Source organism: Aquarana catesbeiana, linkage group LG08, assembly GCF_042186555.1.
Source record: "Aquarana catesbeiana isolate 2022-GZ linkage group LG08, ASM4218655v1, whole genome shotgun sequence".
Classification (NCBI taxonomy): domain Eukaryota; kingdom Metazoa; phylum Chordata; class Amphibia; order Anura; family Ranidae; genus Aquarana; species Aquarana catesbeiana.
This window is the reverse complement of record NC_133331.1, coordinates 134,065,329-134,088,984: the sequence shown is the minus strand read 5'-3', so window position 1 is coordinate 134,088,984 and position 23,656 is coordinate 134,065,329. Positions and strand designations below refer to the sequence as shown.

The 23,656-nt window shown below is 43.6% G+C and overlaps 1 protein-coding gene across 5 annotated transcripts in view; it reads left to right on the top strand.

The window, feature by feature from the left end:
- The window catches only part of PLCE1 (phospholipase C epsilon 1), a 945,493-nt gene that overhangs the window by 841,756 nt on the left and 80,081 nt on the right, over positions 1–23,656 (top strand). For all 5 annotated transcript variants that reach the window (XM_073596424.1, XM_073596420.1, XM_073596423.1 and 2 more), the window contains one exon: positions 19,939–20,067. In XM_073596424.1, the coding sequence (XP_073452525.1) occupies positions 19,939–20,067 (129 nt within the window). The remainder of the gene's footprint in view (positions 1–19,938; positions 20,068–23,656) is intronic.

Genomic DNA, 23,656 nt, shown 5'->3' with positions numbered 1-23,656 from the left:
GTTGGTTGCTAGATGCCCCTTCTCTGCTTGTCAGAAGTAGCATTGTGCCATTGTAAAAAGGCATTCATGTACTTAGAAGGGGTGGGGGATTAAAGCTTTAATGTAGTGGTAAAGTCTAACATTAACTGCTCCTACAAAGGCTCATTTCCTGTCCTGCATACCCTGTATAAAAAAAAAAAAATACAGTGCCTTGAGAAGATATTCATACCCCTTGAAATTTTCCACATTTTGTCATGTTACAACCAAAAACATAACTGTATTTTATTGGGATTTATGTGATAGACCATGACAAAGTGGCACATAATTGTGAAGTGGAAGTAAAATGATAATGTTTTTCAAAAATGTTTACAAATAAATATCTGAAAAGTGTGGCCTGCATTTGTATTCAGCCCCCTTTACTCTGATACCCCCAACTAAAATCTAGTGGAACCAATTGCCTTCAGAAGTCACCCAATTAGTAAATAGAGTCTACCTGTGTGTAATTTAAACTCAGTATAAATACAGCTGTTCTGTGAAGCCCTCAGAGGTTTGTTAGAGAACCTTGGTGAACAAACAGCATCATGAAGGTCAAGGAACACACCAGTCAGGTCAGGGATAAAGTTATGAAGAAGTTTAAAGCAGGGTTAGATTATAAAAAAAAATATCCCAAGCTTTGAACATCTCACAGAGCACTGTTAAATTCATCATCTGAAAATGAAAAAGTATGGCACAACTGCAAACCTACCAAGACATGGCCATCCACCTACACTGACAGGTTGGGCAAGGAGAGCATTATTCAGAGAAGCAGCTAAGAGACCCATGGTATGTCTGGAGGAGCTGCAGATTCTCCCACAGCTCTGGTGGGAGAATCTGTCCACAGGACAACTATTAGTTGTGCACTCCACAAATCTGGCCTTTATGGAAGAGTGGCAAGAAGAAAGCCATTTTTTAATAGAAGCCATAAGAAGCCCTGTTTGCGAGAAGCCATGTGGGGGACACAAGAAACATTTGCAAGAAGGTGCTCTGGTCAGATGAGACCAAAATTGAACTTTTTGGCCTAAAAGCAAAACACTATGTGTGGTGGAAAACGAACACTGCACATCACCCTGAACACACCATCCCCACCGTGAAACATGATGTTGGCAGCATCATGTTGTGGGAATGCTTTTCTTCAGCAGGGGCAGGGAAGCTGGTCAGAGTTGATGGGAAGATGGATGGAGCCAAATACAGGGCAATCTTAAAGAAAACCTGCAAAAGACTTGAGACTGGGGCGGAGGTTCACCTTCCAGCTGGTCAACGACAATAAACATACAGCCAGAGCTACAATAGAATGGTTTAAATCAAAGCATATTCATGTGTTCGAGTGGCTCAGTCAAAGTCCAGACCTAAATCCAATTAAGAATCTGTGGCAAGACTTGAAAATTGCTGTTCACAGATGCTCTCCATCCAATCTGACAGAGCTTGAGATATTTTGTAAAGAAGAATAGGCAAAAAATTCACTCTCTAGATGTGCAAAGCTGGAAGAGACATAGCGAAAAAGACTTGCAGCTGTAATTGCAGCAAAAGGTGGTTCTACAAAGTATTGACTCAGGGGGGCTGAATACAAATGCATGCCACACTTTTCACATATTTATTTGTATAACATTTTGAAAACCATTTATCATTTTCCTTCCACTTCACAATTATGTACCACTTTCTGTTGGTCTATCACATAAAACCCAATAAAATACATTTACGTTTTTGGTTGTAACATGACAAAATGTGAAAAATGTCAGGGAGTATGAATACTTTTTCAAGGCACTGTAACAAACAAACTGTATGCATACCTTTTTTCTAATTGAGTCTAGTCCAATCATGTGATTCAGCAGCTCCAGCTCCCCTGTTCGTAAGGGAGCTGTGAATTCTGCGAGCTATGACATCACCCATAGGCTTCATATTGCCCAGCTGTTGTCAGTGCCAGCTGCTCGCTGACACAAGGTAGCCAGAGATGCAGGATCACGGGACCGGGTCGGATTTAAAAGTAAATGTAAGTATACAGATCTTTTTTTATACTAGATAAGCATGATAGGTAGGAGGAGGGGGAGGGAGCTTTTTTAAGACTAGTTATAGTTAGGCTTTTCTTCCACTTTAAGAGCCGGTTCACACAGGGGCAACTTGTCAGGCGACTTAGCCGCCTGACAAGTCGCGTTCCGTTCTGTACAATGGAACCGTTCTAATAGGAGCGACTCAAGTCGCTCTGACTTAGAAAAAGGTTCCTGTACTACTTTGGGGGCGACTTCAGGCGACTTGCATTGACTTCTATACAGAAGTCGTTTTGCAAGTCGCTGCTGAAGTCGTGTGCAGGTCTCCTCACAGAGTCGGACTGCAAGTCGTGTTGCCCCTGTGTGAACTGGCTCTAAGTCAGCATGAAACTGTCAGTGACTATTGTCTTTGCGTTAAAAAAATAAATAAAAAGGTCTTCTGCTAGTGACTATTTTCCATAGTATGAAAACTTGTAGTATGATTGATCATGAGTTCTGGCTATTGCCTAAGCACTAGATCTGGTATCTTTCTGTCAGAGGCTCTGTTGATTAACTTGCTGTGCCTCACAAAGTGTCTGCTCATGCCTACCTCTTCTTCATTCCCTACATTCAGAACAGTTCTGTCAGTTTATGCAGCACAGTGATAACTCACTGTCAGGTGTACTTACAGTTTAAGCAGAGGCGGTTCTAGGCTTTGTGAGGCCTTAGGCAAACCTTAGACATGAGGCCCCACTCACTCCCATAACTGAAAAAAATATTCGAGCGATAGAAATTACTGCAGAAAAGACCACAGACATGATACAAGAGATGGTCAGAGGCTGCAGACATGACACAAGAGATGGTCAGAGACTGCAGACATGATACAAGAGATGGTCAGAGACTGCAGACATGATACAAGAGATGGTCAGAGACTGCAGACATGATACAAGAGATGGTCAGAGACTGCAGACATGATACAAGAGATGGTCAGAGACTGCAGACATGATACAAGAGATGGTCAGAGACTGCGGACATGATACAAGAGTTGGTCAGAGACTGCGGACATGATACAAGAGATGGTCAGAGACTGCAGACATGAAACAAGAGATGGCCAGAGGCTGCAGACATGATACAACATGGTAATGCCACATTGCTGCAGCAGCCACCCAACACTAGGGCCACAGACAATCCCTCCACAGACAGAGTGCAGACAGATAATCCCTCTATACACCCCTCTGTCCCCTACTAAAAGCAGGAGAAGCTGACATATTCGCTTTTGGTGCCCTGCAGTGCATCCTGGGAGGTATAGTCTCTGCAGAGCGCAGGCACTGGAGGGCCAAGTCTAGTATGTGGTGTGGAGAACTACAACTCCTGCCATGCAATGTGGTTCCGGCTTTGGGTGAAGGCTAGGATGGCGGTAGAGCCTGCTATTGCCTGCAGCTGATGAGATGTCTCCGTGTGAGGGGGGGGTGTTACAGCTGGTTGTAACCTCCATGGCTTTAACCAAGTGTGTGCCGTCCTGCTCACCCCACCAGCCTGGGGACACCAGGGCCATCTTTATTATTGATTGGACCCTGGGCAAACATTTTCCTGCCCCCATGCCACCAATTTCGCTCTCCATCCCAGCATCCCAAAAAACACACACAGAATTATCTAAAAAAAAAACATGTTAATAATGTAAACATAAAGATCTGGTTCACACTCACTTATTGCTTCAGGCTCACTGATTGGTTACTAGAGGTTACTGCACATGATTACCACTCACTGATTGGTTGCTAGAGGTTACTGCACATAATTATCGCTTACCCATTGGTTGCTTTAGGTTACTGCACATCATTACTGCTCACTGATTGTTTGCTATAGGTTACTGCTTATAATTATCACTCTCGGATTGGTTGCTAGAGGTTATTGCACATTATTAATGCTCACTGATTGTTTGATAGGGGCTACAGCACATAATTACCGCTCACTGGGTGGCAGAGCAGTATTGTGGTGTGTGATGCAATTGTTGGGGTACTGTTGGTTGGATGACAGGATACAGTTTAGGGTGATGGTGGCAGCATTGGGATGAGAGGCTGAGATATCTCTCCTATAATGATAGGGGGTAGGGTGATGGGATGCCAGAGGTGGGGTACAGGAGGGATGTGGATGAAGATGACAGCTGGCAGGGTTGTAAGATGCCAGAGGTGGGATACAGGGTGATGATGACAGGGGGTGGGGTGGTAGGATGTCAGCAGAGGGGGAGGATGATGACAGTGGGGAACAGGGGGATGAAGATGAGGATGATGATGGGGATAGGATGGTTGGATGCTAGAGGTGGGGTACAGGGGGGTGATGGGGATGTTGATGACAGGGGGCAGGGTGGTAGGATGTCAGAAGTAGGGTATGGGGATGATGATGATAATAGTAGGTGTGGTGGTAGGAAGCTGGAAGAGGGGTACAGGGGGATGAAGATGACAGGGGGTGAGGTGGAAGGAAGCTAGCAGAGGGGTACTGGGGAGGTTGAAAATGACAGGGGGTGGGGTGATAGGATGTCAGAGATGGGGTATGGGGGGATGAAGATGAGAGGGGGGTGGAGTGGTAGGAAGCTGGCAGAGGGGTATAAGGGGGTGAAGATGACAGGGGGTGGAGTGGTAGGAAGCTGGCAGAGGGGTACAGGGGGGTGTAGATGACGGGGTGGAGTGGTAGGAAGCTGGCAGAGGGGATGAAGATGACAGGGGGTGGTAGGAACCTGGCAGAGGGGTGCAAGGGGGATGAAGATGACAGGGGTGGGGTGGTAGGAAGCTGACAGAGGAGTGCAGGGGGATGAAGATAACAGGGGGTGGGGTGGTAGGGACCTGGCAGAGGGGTGCAGGGGGATGAAGATGACAGGGGCTGGGGTGGTAGGAAGTTGGCAGAGGAGTGCAGGGGGGTGAAGATGACAGGGAGTGGGGATGTAGGAAGCTGGCAGAGGGGATGAAGATGACAGGGGGTGGGGTGGTAGGAAGCTGGCAGAGGGGTGCAGAGGGGATGAAAATGACAGGGGTGGAGTGGTAGGGAGCTGGCAGAGGGGTACAGGGAGGTGAAGATGACAGGGGGTGGAGTGGTAGGACGCTGGCAGAGGGGTGCAGGGGGGATGAAGATGACAGGGGGTGGTAGGAACCTGGCAGAGGATTGCAAGGGGAATGAAGATGACGGGGGTGGGGTGGTAGGAAGCTGACGGAAGAGTGCAGGGGGGGATGAAGATAACAGGGGGTGGTGTGGTAGGAACCTGGCAGAGGGGTGCAGGGGGATGAAGATGACAGGGGCTGGGGTGGTAGGAAGTTGGCAGAGGAGTGCAGGGGGGTGAAGATGACAGGGAGTGGGGATGTAGGAAGCTGGCAGAGGGGATGAAGACGACAGGGGCTGGGGTGGTAGGAAGCTGGCAGAGGGGTGCAGAGGTGATGAAGATGACAGGGGTGGAGTGGTAGGGAGCTGGCAGAGGGGTACAGGGAGGTGAAGATGACAGGGGGTGGAGTGGTAGGAAGCTGGCAGAGGGGATGAAGATGACAGGGGGTGGTAGGAACCTGGCAGAGGAGTGCAAGGGGGATGAAGATGACAGGGGGTGGGGTGGTAGGAAGCTGACAGAGGAGTGCAGGGGGGGATGAAGATGACAGGGGGTGGGGTGGTAGGAAGCTGACAGAGGAGTGCAGGGGGGGATGAAGATAACAGGGGCTGGGGTGGTAGGAAGTTGGCAGAGGAGTACAGGGGGTGAAGATGACAGGGAGTGGGGATGTAGGAAGCTGGCAGAGGGGATGAAGACGACAGGGGGTGGGGTAATAGGAAGCTGGCAGAGGGGCGCAGGGGGGATGAAGATGACAGGGGGTGGGGTGGTAGGAAGCTGGCAGAGGGGTGAAGAGGGGATGAAGATGACAGGAGGTGGGGTAGAAGGAAGCTGGCAGAGAAGTGCAGGGGGGATGAAGATGACAGGGGGTGGGGTGGTAGGAAGATGGCAGAGGGGTACATGGGGGTGAAGATGACAGTGGGTGGGGATGTAGGAAGCTGGCAGAAGGAATGAAGATGACATGGGGGGTAGGAAGCTGGCAGAGGGGATGAAGTTGACAGGGGGAGGGGTGGAAGGAACCTGGCAGAGGGGTGCAGGGGGGATGAAGATGATAGGGGGTGGGGTGGTAGGGACCTGGCAGAGGGGTGCAGGGGGATGAAGATGACAGGGGCTGGGGTGGTAGGAAGTTGGCAGAGGACTGCAGGGGGGTGAAGATGACAGGGAGTGGGGATGTAGGAAGCTGGCAGAGGGGATGAAGATGACAGGGGGTGGGGTGGTAGGAAGCGTGCAGAGGGGATGAAGATGACAGGGGTGGAGTGGTAGGGAGCTGGCAGAGGGGTACAGGGAGGTGAAGATGACAGGGGGTGGAATGGTAGGACGCTGGCAGAGGGGTGCAGAGGGGATGAAGATGACAGGGGGTGGTAGGAACCTGGCAGAGGATTGCAAGGGGGATGAAGATGACAGGGGGTGGGGTGGTAGGAAGCTGACAGAGGAGTGCAGGGGGGGATGAAGATAACAGGGGGTGGGGTGGTAGGAACCTGGCAGAGGGGTGCAGGGGGATGAAGATGACAGGGGCTGGGGTGGTAGGAAGTTGGCAGAGGAGTGCAGGGGGGTGAAGATGACAGGGAGTGGGGATGTAGGAAGCTGGCAGAGGGGATGAAGACGACAGGGGGTGGGGTGGTAGGAAGCTGGCAGAGGGGTGCAGAGGTGATGAAGATGACAGGGGTGGAGTGGTAGGGAGCTGGCAGAGGGGTACAGGGAGGTGAAGATGACAGGGGGTGGAGTGGTAGGAAGCTGGCAGAGGGGATGAAGATGACAGGGGGTGGTAGGAACCTGGCAGAGGAGTGCAAGGGGGATGAAGATGACAGGGGGTGGGGTGGTAGGAAGCTGACAGGGGGTGGGGTGGTAGGAACCTGGCAGAGGGGTGCAGGGGGATGAAGATGATAGGGGCTGGGGTGGTAGGAAGTTGGCAGAGGAGTGCAGGGGGGTGAAGATGACAGGGAGTGGGGATGTAGGAAGCTGGCAGAGGGGATGAAGACGACAGGGGGTGGGGTGGTAGGAAGCTGGCAGAGGGGCGCAGGGGGGATGAAGATGACAGGGGGTGGGGTGGTAGGAAGCTGGCAGAGGGGTGAAGAGGGGATGAAGATGACAGGAGGTGGGGTAGAAGGAAGCTGGCAGAGGGGTGCAGGGGGGATGAAGATGACAGGGGGTGGGGTGGTAGGAAGATGGCAGAGGGGTACATGGGGGTGAAGATGACAGTGGGTGGGGATGTAGGAAGCTGGCAGAAGGAATGAAGATGACATGGGGGGTAGGAAGCTGGCAGAGGGGATGAAGTTGACAGGGGGAGGGGTGGAAGGAACCTGGCAGAGGGGTGCAGGGGGGATGCAGATGATAGGGGGTGGGATGTAGGAAACTGGCAGAGGGGTGCAGGTGGGATGATAAATATGATAGGATGCCAGGAACAGGATAATGATGATCACAGGGGTCAGTAGGTGGCATAATATGCTGGACGGCAAACCTATCATCAGTGCACTGCTCTGTGTCTGAGTGAGGTCACAGGTGGCTGGCAGCGGTGATTTTCGGGGCTCCGGTCATGGGATGCTGTTAGTGTCCGGCAGGAGTGTTGTGTAGTACCTTGAGACCCGGATGATCGGCAGGCACCAGCTCCATTACGGATTTGATCAGGGAGCTGCTCAGCCACTGCGGCATTATCGGAGCTCTGTCTGCAAGTGCACATGGTAGGAGAAGGAGATCCTCAGAGCGTGGCAGAAGGGGAGGAGCCAGAGGAGGGGACTACTTGCAGCCACTCGTGATCCTGGGCTCTCAAGCAGTGATCAAGAGGCCGGGGAAAATCTAGTTGTGCGTACCGCAGGCTTTTGCCCCGCATTAAAGGCTCTGGGGGCGCTGACCAGGGGACATTCACTTCCACACGCGGTAGGCAAATTAGGCAGCTGCGAGGCCCCTGGGAGTGGGAGGCCTTGGGCGACTGCCTAATTTGCCTAATTAGAGAGCCGCCTCTGAGTTTATGTAAATGTTTAGGCCCCAGCAGGCTCCTCTGGGCCATCCGCTGTTGGTTCATTGGGTAGGGCAGACAAAGGATTACGCAAGAATGGCTGTGATGGTAAAGCCTAAACATGTTTTACCTTAATGCATTCCTTGCATTAAGGTAAAAAATGTTTCGGTGTCATCATCCCCCCTCAATCCCCCCCCACACTTACCTGAGCCCTCATTCGATCCAGAGCCGTGCATGTCTGCAGCTCTTCTCTCTCCTCATTTCCGGGTCCTGCTGGCTTTGCTGGGGCACCGGGAGCCGATGGCTGACAATCAAAGCCAGTAACAAGGGAGCAGGGGGCGGGGCCGGGTCCTGTTGTCTGTGTCAATGGAAGCAGCGGGGGGGCTCAGATGCGAGTGCGCACAAGTGCCCCCATAGGAAGCGGTTTCCCATGGGGGCACTGGACAGAGGGGAAGGGGCCAGGAGCACCAGCGGGGGACCCAAAATGAGGAGGTTCGCGCCCGCTCTGTGCAATTTCATTGCACACAGCAGGTAAAAAATGACCTTTACAATCACATTAACCGCTTCAATACCGGGCACTTCCTGCCCAGGCCAATTTTCAGCTTTCAGCGCTGTCACAGTTTGAATGACAATTGCGTGGTCATGCAACACTGTACCCAAATGAATTTTTTATCATTTTTTTTCACACAAATAGAGCTTTCTATTGGTAGTATTTAATCACTGCTGGGATTTTTAAAAAAAAAATTATAAAAAATGTGAAAAAATTATTCTTTTAATTTCTTAATTTTTCAAATAAATTGTGACAAAAAATTACAACTTCAAAAAACTCACCATGCCTCTTACTGAATACCTTGTACTGTCTACTTTCCAAAAAGGGGTAATTTAGGGGGTATTTGTACTGTCCTGGCATTTACGGGCCTCAAGAAATTAGATCAGTCAGTCAGTCTATCAGGATTGACCCGTTTTTAGATATATACACAGCGGGCAAATAAGTATTGAAGACGTCACCATTTTTCTAGATCCATATATTTGTAAAGGTGCTATTGACATGAAATTTTCACCACATGTCGGTAACAACCCATGCAATCCATACATACAAAGAAACCAAAACAAAGTTCAGAAATTAAATTATGTGTAATAAAATGACACAGGGAAAAAGTATTGAACGCATGAAGGAAGGGAGGTGCAAAAAGCCACAGAAAGCCTAGACACCAGCTGAAATCTATCAGTAATTAGAAAGCAATCCTGCCCCTTGTTAGTGCAAATTATTATCAGCTGGTTCAGTCTCAACTGATGGGGAATAAAAAGGTCTCATTACCAAGGTGTCACACAAGAAACATTTAATGATGGTTAAAAGCAAAGAGCTCTCTCAAGACCTTTGCAACCTTATTGTTGCAAAACATACTGATGGCGTTGGTTACAGAAGGATTTCTAAACTTCGAAATGTTCCAGTGAGCACTGTTGGGGCCATAATTTGCAACTGGAAAGAGCATCATTTTACAATAAACTGGCTGCAGCCAGGAGCTCCTCACAAGATTTCTGACAGAGGAGAGAAAATAATTATCAGAAGAGTTGTCCAAGAGCCAAGGACCACTTGAGGAGAGCTTCAGAAAGACCTGGAATTAACAGGTACAATTGTTTCAAAGACAACAAGTAATGCACTCAACCACCATGGCCTGTATGCATGCTTACCATGGAAGACTCCATTGCTGAAGAAAAATCATTTTGAAGCTCATTAAATGTTTGCTGCGCAACAATTAGACAAGCCTGTGAAATCCTGGGAGAATATAGTCTGGTCAAATGAGACCAAAATTGAGCTCTTTGGATGCCATAATACACACCATGTTTGGAGGTCAAATGGCACTGCACATCCCCCCAAAAACACCATACCAATAGTGAAGTTTGGAGGTGGGAACATCATGGTGTGGGACTGTTTTTCATCATACGGTACTAGCAAACTTCATATAATTGCAGGAAAAATTAATGGAAAAATGTAAGACATTCATGATAAAAGTCTGCTGCCAACTACCAGAATTATGAAGATGAAACAAGGGTGTCTATTTCAGCAAGAAAATGATCCCAAACACAAAGCCAAGCCAACTCTCAATTGATTTCAAAGAAAGAAAATAAAGATGCTAGAATGGCCCAGCTAATCACCTGACTTGAATCCAATAGAAAATCTATAGAAAGAACTAAAGATCAGAGTTCAAAGAAAAGGCCCACAGAACCTTCAAGAGTGTTTGTGTGGAAGAATGGGCCAAAATCACACCTGAGCAATGCCTGTGACTTTCTCCATACAGGAGGCATCTTGAAGCTTTCATTACCAACAAAGGATTTTGTATCAAGTATAAAATTATTTCAGTTAGAGTGTTCAATACTTTTTCCCTTTGTCATTCCATTTTTTTTACACATAACTTAATTTCTGAACGTATTTGTTTTGGTTTCTTTGTATGCATAGGTTGTTACTGAAATGTGGTGAAAATTGAAAGTCAGTAGCACCTTTTAGAAATATATTTACCTAGAAAAATAGTGACGTCTTCAATACTTATTTTACCCGCTGTATACCATGTGGACTCTATAACTGTCCTACAGACTAAATAATTACATTGATTTGGGTTATATTCACCAAAGAAATGTAGCAGGATACATTTTGACCTAAATTTACGAAGAAAGATTATTTATTTGTAAAATTTTATAGCAAGCTAAGAAAAAGCTTTTCTTTCTTTTCAAAATGTTTGGTCTTTTTTCATTTATTTCGCAAAAATAAAAAACTCAGTGGTGACCACCAAAAGAAGGCTTTATTTGTGTGAAAAAAGTGATAACAAATCCATATGGGTAAAGTGTTGCATGACTGTACAATAGTCATTTAAAGTGCGACAGCTCTGAAAGCTGAAAATTGGCCTGGGCAGGAAGGGGGTGAAAGAGTCCGGTATTGAAGTGGTTAAACCAATGATGCAACAGTGAAAGGTCTGTTTAGTATCTATTTATGTACAACATAGATGCTTTTCCCTTCTTCTGTGTAAATAAGAGCAATTTTGTTTTCTTTGTGTTTTGGAGTTGTGGTCATTACCAAAATATCACAAGTTTTGTGAACACTATTGCCATTAATCAGGCTCCGAAGGCTGTAGTGAGAATAAGGAAATGTGTTGGTTAGCTGTTTGTAAACAGAAAAAACATCTCTTACAAGAAATATTATTCTCTGTCATGACCACTGTTTACAAATGTGGCCATATTTTGAAGTGGTTGTGGATAAACTGGGGCAAAGGGAAGGACCTCAAGATATACAAAATATGTGATTTCATAGCGCATAATTTGGGGAATATTTAGGAGAAGTTCAGCTCTGGTTGAAAAGTCAATCACGCCAAAATAGATATTTCTGTTTGTTGTAGATGCTGGAGAGAGAAAGCAGCTGGTACCGTATATACTCGAGTATAGGCCGACCCGAATTTAAGCCGAGGCACCTAATTTTACCACAAAAAACTGGGAAAACATATTGACTTGAGTATAAGCCTAGAGTGGGAAAATGCAGCAGCTACTGGGTAAACAATGCCCATCTGCAGCCTCACTGTGCCCATTTGCAGTCTAATTGTGCACATTTGCAGTCTCACTTTGCCCATTTGCAGCCTCACTGTGCCTATTTGCAGCCTCACTGTCCCATTTGCAGTCTAATTGTGCCCATTTGCAGTTTAATTGTGCCCATTTGCAGCCTCACTGTGCCCATTTGCAGCCTCACTGTCCCATTTGCAGTCTAATTGTTGTCCATTTGCAGTCTCACTGTGATCTTTTGCAGCCGTACCTTTGATTACTAAAACAGTGTCTCCACGCTGTGTTATGCAGTCTGTTTGGCCATCCATTGTAACAAAGCCTCGCCGCCTCCTCATCTGTGACCAGTTTCCCAGCATTGTAGGAGGAGGAGGAGGCAGGGCTTTGTTACAATGGACGGCCGAACAGACTGCATAACACAGCGGGAGACACGCGCTGTTTTAGTAATGAAAGGTACAGCTGCTGTACGGCTCACTAGAGTATAAGCCGAGGGGGGGTGTTTCAGCCTAAAAAATGTGCTGAAAAACTTGGCTTCTACTCGAATATATACAGTAATTTTTCTTGTATCTCTTGAGGACTCTGTTGGTAAGATATGTGCATACAACAGTACAGTCAGGTCCATAAATATTGGGACATCAACACAACTCTAATCTTTTTGGCTCTATACACCACCACAATGGATTTGAAATGAAACAAACAAGATGTGCTTTAACTGCAGACTTTCAGCTTTAATTTGAGGGTATTTACATCCAAATCAGGTGAACGGTGTAGGAATTACAACAGTTTGTATATGAAAGTAATGGGACAATTGGCTGCTCAGTTGTTCCATGGCCAGGTGTGTGTTATTCCCTCATTATCCCATTTACAAGGAGCAGATAAAAGGTCCAGAGTGCATTTCAAGTGTGCTATTTGCATTTGGAATCTGTTGCTGTCAAGTCTCAGTATGAGATTCAAAGAGCTGTCACTATCAGTGAAGCAAGCCATCATTAGGCTGACAAAACAAAACAAACCCATCAGAGAGATAGCAAAAACATTAGGTGTGGCCAAATCAACTGTTTGGAACATCCTTAAAAAGAAAGTTTGCACCGGTGAGCTCAGCAACACCAAAAGACCCCGGAAGACCACGGAAAACAACTGTGGTGGATGACCGAAGAATTCTTTCCCTGGTGAAGAAAACACCCTTCACAACAGTTGGCCAGATCAAGAACACTCTCTAGGAGGTAGGTGTATGTGTGTCAAAGTTAAAAATCAAGAGAAGACTTCACCAGAGTGAATACAGAGGGTTCACCACAAGATGTAAACCATTGGCGAGCCTCAAAAAAAGGAAGGCCAGATTAGAGTTTGCCAAACAACATCTAAAAAAGCCTTCACAGTTCTGGAACCGCATCCTATGGACAGATGAGACCAAGATCAACTTGTACCAGAGTGATGGGAAGAGAAGAGTATGGAGAAGGAAAGGAACTGCTCATGATCCAAAGCATACCACCTCATCAGTGAAGCATGGTGGTGGTAGTGTCATGGCGTGGGCATGTATGGCTGCCAATGGAACTGGTTCTCTTGTATTTATTGATGATGTGACTGCTGACAAAAGCAGGAGGATGAATTCTGAAGTGTTTTGGGCAATATTACCTGCTCATATTCAGCAAAATGCTTCAGAACTCATTGGACGGCGCTTCACAGTGCAGATGGACAATGAGCCAAAGTATACTGCGAAAGCAACCAAAGAGTTTTTTAAGGGAAAGAAGTGGAATGTTATGCAATGGCCAAGTCAATCACCTGACCTGAATCCGATTGAGCATGCATTTCACTTGCTGAAGACAAAACTGAAGTGAAAATGCCCCAAGAACAAGCAGGAACTGAAGACAGTTGCAGTAGAGGCCTGGCAGAGCATCACCAGGGATGAAACCCAGCGTCTGGTGATGTCTATGCGTTCCAGACTTCAGGCTGTAATTGACTGCAAAGGATTTGCAACCAAGTATTAAAAAGTGAAAATTTGATGGATGATTGTGAATCTGTCCCTTTACTTTTCGTCTCTTAAAAAGTGAGAGGTACATATACAAACTGTTGTACTTCCTACACCGTTCACCTGATTTGGATGTAAAATTAAATTAAAGCTGAAAGTCTGCAGTTAAAGCACATCTTGTTCGTTTCATTTCGAATCCATTGTGGTGTTGTATAGAGCCAAAAAGATTAGAATTGTGTCGATGTTGGAATATTTATGGACCTGATAGTAATAACACTCTCATAAAATCCCACAGTGATAGGGTGTAGAGAGAGTAAATTAATAGTCCATCAATAGTGTGATAATTAGACACTGTAGTGCTACTATTTACCTTCTTCATATATATACCCACATCAATACTGAGAACTTTCGCCCCCTTCCTTCCCAGACCAATTTTCAGCTTTCAGCGCTCTCGCACTTTCAATGACAATTGCGCGGTCATGCAATGCTGTACCCTAATGAAATTTTTATCATTTTGTTCGCACAAATAATGCTTTCTTTTGGTGGTATTTATTTACGACTATTTTTTGCGATATAAGCGAAAAAAGAACGGAAATTTGGAAAAAAAACAATATTTTCTTCTTTCTATTTTAAAAGAAATCCAATGAAATCGAATTTTGTCATAAATTTAAGCCAAAATGTATTCTGCTACATGTTTTTGGTAAAAAAAAATTCCGTTATGTGTATAATAATTGGTTCGTGTGATCACGGACAGATGTACACAGGTGATCACGGACATATGTGTGCAGATAATCATTGGGACATGCAATTTTAGTGGGACATATGTGGGGGACAGGTGTTTTTATTATTTGGGGACATGTGTTTTGGGGACATTGTGTGGGGACATGTGTGTTTTATATTGTGTGGTGACACTAGGTTGGTGATCAGTGCGTAAAAAGCTGTAAAAAACAGCTCATACTCACTGATCACCAGCCGGCTGCAGCGATCCCCTCTCCTCTCCTCACCGACAACTTCTGTGTGAGGAGAATAGAGCCAATTGCCTAGCAACCAGCTTTGTGTTTACATCACATGACGGCTGTGATTGGACACGGCTGTCATGTGATCAGGAGGGCCAATCACAGAGCCCTTCTGCCGATCGGAGATGCGCCGTGTCCGGGTGACACGGTGCGATCCCCCTCCTTCTGAGGGATGTTCCTGAATGTCCACTCAGAAGGAGAGAGCGGCCACCCGGCCGTTTATGTACATTGGCTGGGTGGGAAGTAGGTATACTATTGTTTTTAAAAGATATGTGCATATTACATAATTATCAGAATTCCTTATTGGAATTTAGACTGGAAATAAACCACATTCCCTGAAGGGTCAAACCACGCATAAGTTTAAGGTCATCTTAATGGCAGGACAGTCCTGGGAAATGTAGAACTAATCACCACAGCAACCGTGCACCTGTAAAAAAACAAACTATAGACGTAAACCTGGTATATAAGGTTTAAAACATAGCAATAATTGTATAGCAAAGCAAGCCAGCCACACTTATGAGAAAACACTTGATAGATAAGACATAAAAGTTAATAATACTTGCACAAAAAGAGCTTTTTCATGATTTTTTATTATAGTTAATAAATGCAACAAATGCATTAATTTGACACTAATATTATATGAATTTAACTCAAATCAACATTGGAGTTTCAATATGATATTTAACCCTTTTGCTGTTGGCCCAATTGTTTTGTTTTTCACATCCATTCTAAAATGCACATTTTTGGCTTGAATCTTTACTGAACCAGTTCCGGACCGTACACCACACATTTACTCTGGCAGGGCGGCCCGTCTGCGCGAAACAACATACCTGTACGTTATTCGTGACATCTGGGTCTGGGACGCTCGCGACGCTGACAACCCGCTCCCACTGTGATTGGGATTAAGATTGGCCACAGCAGGAGCCAATCAGTAGACCCACGATCGTATGGGGGAATGACTAAATGGCGGTCTGTAAACAAGGCAGACCGTCATTCTGTCACAGAGGAAGAGAGAAATCTGTGATTCCTGCTAATCAGGAACACCAATCTCTCTCTTCCTCTAGTCAGTCCATACCCCACACAGTTAGAAAGCATTCCCTAGGAGCACACTTAACCCTTTGATTGCCCCTGATGTTAACCCCTTCCCTGCCAGTGTCATTTATACATTTTATAAGCACTGATCACTGTATTGGTATCACTAGTCCCCAAAAAGTGTCACTTAGTGTCTGCCGCAATGTCGCAGTCCCACTAAAAATCGCTGATCGCTGCCATTACTAGTAAAAAAAAAAAAAAGTCCATAAATCTATCCCATAGTTTGTAGATGCTATAACTTTTGCGCTAACCAATCAATATACACTAATTGGGATTTTTCTTACCAAAAATATGTAGCAGAATACATATTGGCCTAAATTGATGAAGAAATTCGATTTTTTACATATTTTTATTGGGTATGTTTTATAGCTGAACGTAAAAAATATTGTTTTTTTTCAAAATTGTCGCTCTTTTTTTGTTGATAGCGCAAAAAATACAAACCGCAGAGGTGATCAAATACCACTAAAAGAAAACTCTATTTGTGGGGAAAAAGGGACATTCATTTTGTTTGGGTACAACGTCACACGGCACAATTGTCAGTTAAAGTAACACTGTGCCGTATCACAAAAAATGGCCTGGTCACTAAGGGGTAAAACCTCCCGGGGCTGAAGTGGTTAAAATCTGCAAAACAATATATGTTTTCTGAAAGCAGAGGACCTGAAATATAAAGATAATAGTTGCAATTTAAGTTGCATGGCATTTACACAAAAGGTTATCAAATGTGTGTTTCAAATGTATGTTTTCAGTAAAATAATAAATAAAATAAATTTTAGTATAAACACATTACACCCACAATGCTTTTGCAAAAATTTAAAAATGAGTAAATAAATACTAAATATATCAAGCCTCAAAATTTAGGCAAAAAACTATGATCACCAAAATTGTAGCTTTTACAGCTCATTAGGTTACAGTTAATCATAAATAATGGCCCTAGAATTATTAAGTGTTCTTGCATATATTAAGTGTTCTTGCATAGCAAGACCACTTACTGTTATCTCACATATATATTATTATTCTTATTATAGCCAAATTTACCACCCTAACTCCTCCCACAGTTTTTACACTACATAGACAAGTAATATACCGAAACGTGCGGATTGTTCCCATATGGTGTGCTATTACTTTGTGGAACGTTTCGCCAAATGGTTCATGAAATATAGTCATTTTTGCGGCAAAATTGGTCCCATAGGAATGAATGGGGAAATGTTCAAAACTAGAGTGGGAGGTGACAAAAGCTGGAAAATCAGGACATGATTTCTAAACTGCCACTACTCCCTCATTTTCAAGCCCACCTGCACCAATCTTATATCAAAACGTTCAGCTATCCCTGCTGCCACTAAACATGTCCACGGCTAAGCCATAGTCCTGATAGTTTTCACAATATGACCATTTGTTTGTAACTCACGCCGTCCATTGACATTCATTGAAACTACTCTAGCCCCCTCCAAATTTGAAGGGCAATATCTAAACTGCGACTGTGCCTTCATTTTTAATATTTTAGAGACATACTATACATCAAAATCTAGATCTGGGTCTTGTGATTCTCACAATATAAAGATCTTCGCTGTAGGATTTATAGTTTTTAAAATACGACCGTTTGAAATACTGCACAGTTATTACAGCTATCATGATCCTGTGTATTGTGTATTGAGCAGTGGTTATGAAGCATAAACAGGACATGAGCGTTGCTAGGAAACAGTGGTTGTAAACACAAGATGCTGAGACCCCCCAAATGCATGTGGTCATACCTTCATCTGCTAGACTTGATAATGCTTGTAGACTACTGGTGGAGGCAAGAACACTTCACACAATTTCCCCAGAAATTGTAGCTTTTCTAGTTAATCTTACTCTAGCACGCAAAGAGACACGAATGCTGTATGCACGCGCATTTTTGTGGGGGAGGGGGGTCCTTTACACATTTCTTTTTATCTTTTTCGATGTTGTTTATAAATTATTTTTTTTTATATAATTTTTAAAATTTTTTATTCAAAACAAGACAGGATAGAACACACGGTTACAATCAACATAGTAAAGACAGCACTAGGGTAACAGATGCATATTAAAATTAGAAACCAGTAACTGTAATGAAGTGTATTCACACATACAGTATCTCACAAAAGTGAGTACACCCCTCACATTTTTGCAAATATTTTATTGTACCTTTTCATGTGACAACACTGAAGAAATTACACTTTGCTACAATGTAAAGTAGTGAGTGTACAGCTTGTATAACAATGTAAATTTGCTGTCCCCTCAAAATAACTCAACACACGACCATTAATGTCTAAACCGCTGGCAACAAAAGTGTGTACACCCCTAAGTGAAAATGTCCAAATTGGGCCCAATTAGCCATTTTCCCTCCCCGGTGTCATGTGACTCGTTGTTGTTACAAGGTCTCAGGTGTGAATGGGGAGCAGGTGTGTTAAATTTGGTGTTATTGCTCTCACTCTCTCATACTGGTCATTGGAAGGTCAACATGGCATCTCATGATAAAGAATTCTCTGAGGATCCGAAAAAAAAAAATGTTGCTCTACATAAAGATGGCCTAGGCTATAAGAAGATTACCAAGACCCTGAAACTGAGCTGCAGCACGGTGACGAAGACCATACAGCATTTAACAGGACAGGTTCCACTCAGAACAGGCCTTGCCATGGTCGACCAAAGAAGTTGAGTGCATGTGCTCAGCGTCATATCCAGAGGTTGTCTTTGGGAAATAGATGTATGAGTGCTACCAGCATTGCTGCAGAGGTTGAAGGGGTGGGGGGTCAGCCTGTCAGTGCTCAGACCATACGCCGCACACTGCATCAAATTGGTCTGCATGGCTGTTGTCCCAGAAGGAAGCCTCTTCTAAAGATGATGCACAAGAAAGCCCGCAAACAGTTTGCTGAAGACAAGCAGACTAAGGACATGAATTACTGGAACCATGTCCTGTGGTCTGATGAGACCAAGATAAATTTATTTGGTTCAGATGGTATCAAGCATGTGTGGCAGCAACCAGGTGAGTACTACAAAGACAAATGTGTCTTGCCTACAGTCAAGCATGGTGGTGGGAGTGTCATGGTCTGGGGCTGCATGAGTGCTGCCGGCACTGGAGAGCTACAGTTCATTGAGGTAACCATGAATGCCAGCATGTACTGTGACATACTGAAGCAGAGCATGATCCCCTCCCTTCAGAGACTGGGCCGCAGGGCAGTATTCCAACATGATAACGACACCAAACACACTTCCAAGATGACTACTGCCTTGCTAAAGAAGCTGAGGGTAAAGGTGATGGACTGGCCAAGTGTTTCTTCAGACCTAAACCCTATTGAGCATATGTGGGGCATCCTCAAACAGAAGGTGGAGGAGTGCAAGGTCTCCAACATCCACCAGCTCCGTGATGTCATCATGGAGGAGTGGAGGAGGACTCCAGTGGCAACCTGTGACGCTCTGGGGAACTCCGTGCCCAAGAGGGTTAAGATAAAAAATAATGGTGGACACACAAAATATTGACTCTTTGGGCCCAATTTGGACATTTTCACTTAGGGGTGTACTCACTTTTGTTGCCAGTGGTTTAGACATTAATGGCTGTGTGTTGAGTTATTTTGAGGGGACAGCAAATTTACACTGTACACGCTGTACACTCACTACTTTACATTGTAGCAAAGTGTCATTTCTTCAGTGTTGTCACATGAAAAGATATAATAAAATATTTACAAAAATGTGAGGGCTGTACTCACTTTTGTGAGATGCTGTGAGATACCTACATTTCAGTGCATATTTTCAACATTGAGGTTTCAGTTTTGTTCTAAATAGTACAATTTTTCCTCAGACCGGGGAGGTGGACTGGGCTTGGGGGTTGGTGGAGGTATAGCGGCTGTAGGGCTAATTTACACAATGTATGGTGAGAGATGTTTTACTGCATTGTAAAACGTCTGTCCCCCCATGGACACAGAAGAAACAATTGTTTTCATAAGTGTCCCATTCACACTGCAATGTAGCCTATGACTGCGTTAAAATGCAGACGTGCTATATTTTATTGCAGTGCACCATGCCAAATTTCATGCCAATATTCAGAAGCGCAGGGCATCATGCTGCTGTACATTGCCGTGAATGAAGTGTATGTTTTGTACTCTACAAATAAAGTTTATTTTTAAAAAAGAGGGCCGTGTGATGCGCTGAATCGCACACCACACTGCCCCCTACCTCAGCTGGGAACGGACAAATGCCGTTATATGTGCCTTAACTGTAAATGTTGTTGTTTTTTTTATATTTATTTATTTTTTGGGGAAAAAGAGTGCTAAATTATACATGTCCTTATTTCTTTGAAGTTTTTTAGTTCAGAAGAAAGAAGAGCAATGTCAGTGTTTAAAGTTACTGTGCATGGTATTCCTGGACCAGAGCCTTTCACTGTGTTTAGTATTAACATTGGAACAACTGCAAAACATCTACTTGACCAAGTAAGTCACATTGCTGCCTGTACTTGTAATATTTACATGGTTCTTTATTATAGTTCATTATGGTTTATCACTTTATGCACAGTGGCCATTCAGGCCTGGTGAATGGGATCTCGTCAATTTTGTGTGGTTGGAAGGCACAGGTTGAACATTACACCAAGTGGTACTCACCTATAGGACAGTGTGTGCCAACAGACGAATGCCCAGAATGCAAGAAATGTGCGTTTTGGGCATTTGTCCCTGGTCATATACTGCCCCAAACATTTGCCATTAGATGCACCATCCAGCCACAGCAGCTTTCAGCCTCTTAAGGGGTTTTACAGGCTGCTGGCTGCAGGGCTGGACAGTGTGTCTGTGCCTTCCACCTGCACGAAAACAAGGGACTCTCATGCACAGGGGCAAAGTGCTCAGTGTGCATGAGACCTTATACAACTTCTAACAACTCAATCCACAATGGATTTCTTATTACTGAGTGGAGTTGTGTCAGATTTAGGCTCATATTAGTTTACAACAGGAAAGAGAAGTGGGGTACATGCATAAAGTTTATACATTCTATTTCTTTATGAAATCCAGAAGATTAAAATTCATAGGAAGGATAATGTAAAATCTGTATTACAAATTACTCCCACATAGGGGCAGACTGACAACTCATGGGGGCCCCGGGCAATAAGATTTTATGGGGCCCCCAGGCAATCAGAGATTATGGGGACCCACAGTACACACACACAGTATACAATCACGCAGTATACACATACAAGTACACACAGTATACACAGACATGTTTCTATTGGCTGAGAATGTACTGGAGAGGTGGGGCAGCTATAATCTCTGGATTTTTAGACCAAAAGGATGTTGGTAAGGGACATTTCAGAGACAGATGTAAAAAAAACACATATTTTTACATATTGTCCCTGGTTTTACTGAGGCTGGCAACCCTGATGGGGCCCCCTAGTGGCCTGGGGCCCTCATGCAGTGCCTGAGTGACCGAATGGTCAGTCCGCCCCTGCTCCCACATTTCCTGGAGCTGGTACTACTTGATTTGTTGAAGGGAATAGATTAATGGCTTGCACTTATTTTTTATTTTTTGCTAAGTTACTGCTGTCATTGGCTTAAGTAAATTCTTCAAATGTTCATTTGGAAAATTCATTAGAAGGCAGAAGACACAAGGAATTTGTGTCACTTATCCTCCAGTAGATTATTTTGAGGAATATATGGAGAATTCACTTAGATTGGTGAAAAAAGTAACATTGCTCTGATGCCATGCAGCCTAGTGCAGCCTGCCTGAAATTTAGGAAAGTTTTCTGATGGAGTTCTGGACCGCAGTAAACACCCAGCAGGGATCATTGTCTGCCATTGCTTCCTTGAATGGTGAACTGTGTTTTGACCAGATTTCCTCTTTAATATATCATTTGAAAAGCATACTACACTTGAAAAAATGTTTTATCCCGTAGTACTGTATATACTTGATTGTGCTTGTGAAGTCTGCTAGCTTTTAGGCAGTATTGAGTTTATGGTGGAAAAAACTGAGTTAGGAAATAAACTTCTACTGTTGAAATACTTTTTAACAATTGAGGATAATGAATGGGGTCCTTGGTTGAGTAGGTTACTGGGAGGACAATTTGGCTCTGCGCAAGCATTCCAAAGTCACTTAATGGGTCTTTAAGGTTTACTTTAGAGTTGTGTGTGTTTCTCGGTTACTGGAATCTGATTTTAGACTTAAAAGTATAGTAAGTAAAGACTGAAAACATCTGCTAGACAGACCAGAGCTATGCATGTACTGCCAGTGGGGTTCACCTCTGTCCTCTAATATAGAGTAAAGGGATCTGTGGACTGTTTACACATCTTAAAATAAAATGAATACAGCAACAATAGGGTAACCTCTCTTATAAGGCTATAATTTGTTCTGCGGTAGTCAGCCAGTCAATTTGTTCTATTATTTTTATATCTCTCTTTACCTTATTTGGTAATGCATTGCATTGCACACAAAATGTGACTTGCTCCCCTCCTCTTTATCATGTTACACTTGCGGAAGAAGCTTCAGATTACGTTTATTTTATTTCTTGCAATGATTTAATATTATTGCACACGTGAGTAATAATTATGTAATGGATATAAGGATAATTAAAATAAGTATGAAAATAATGAAAATAATCAAAGCAATATAATTGTGCCACAAGCAGGAAAATAATTAGTCATGAAAAGGTTATATTACACTCTTAATGTAGTTTGTGTAGATGAGTATACTAAACAAGCTGCTGATTGACGCAAGTAATTCTAATACAGGTAGCTATGTTTTCAGCCATTGAGTTTATTCATTTTAAGAGAACCCCCTTATGAGTTTCCTTCTGTGTTTGATTATACCCATACACTTTTGTCAGATTGTGCTATAGGATATTTCTAGTGTGAATGGGCCCTAAAACCTTGGGAACGGCACCCAGATCCCACACAAGGGAAAGAGCCTGTAATGTTGGTTTTGGTACTAGATCCTGCGTGGGTACTCACCTCGGTAGTTTATGCAATTATTTCACTTTACAGTATAAATCTTTTAAACTTGCCACTAAAACTGACCTATTCAGTATAGTCTCATGTGGATGACCAACTTTGTTCACACCACAAATTGTACACTTTACCGCCACTTCCGCCTAGAGGTCTAATAAGCTACTCAGGCACTTCCTCCCACCCAGTTGCCATGAGGACTTTTTCACAGGATGATCTGCACCCAGGTTGCTGTGTATTTCTTCTCAGACATGCTTACCCTTTATTTATTCTGTACCCTACTCCATGAGTACCCCACAGAAGATTACCCTCACCCATAGATATGGTGGGAGCCAAGGAAAAAACTCAGCCGAACATTGCTCTGCTGAAGGTCCACACAGCAATACTCCCCTTGCATCAATGCAGGACCAGAATTTAACAGCGGTCTTTGCAACCTATTCTAGTTATATTTCTAGTAACTAACAGCTAGACATGTGCACTGCTGGAAAATTTGTTCGTTTTCATTTCATTCGCTTTCATTTTTCGGGTCATTCATCACGATCGAAAATTTGTTATTTCGAATAAATTCGTAACTTCGGAAAATGTTTAATTTGTTTTGTTCCATTCATTTAAAGGCGGTATTCAAAAATTCGGAAATTTGCAAATTCGAAAATTGGAAAATCTGAAATAATACCTAACAAACTAATAATAACTATTAAATTATAGGTATTGGAATTTCCTTTTAAATGTGGCTGTTTTTGAACGTAATGAATACGAATTATCCGAAATAACGAATGCCGCATCTAAATGAATGGAATGTAACAAATTAATAATAATAAATAATAATAATAAAAAGTTTTTTTATTATTATTTTTATTATTAATTCGTTGCATTCCATTCGTTTCGATGCGGCATTCATTATTTCGGATAATTCGTAACTTTGGATAAATTTATATTCGTTACGTTCACTAACAGACAAATTTGAAAGGAAATTCCAATACCTTTAATTTAATAGTAATAGTTATTATTATTATTATTATTATTATTGTTAGTTATTATTTCGAATTTTTTCGAGTTTTCAGATTTTTGGATTTTCATTTTTATTTTTGAATTTTCT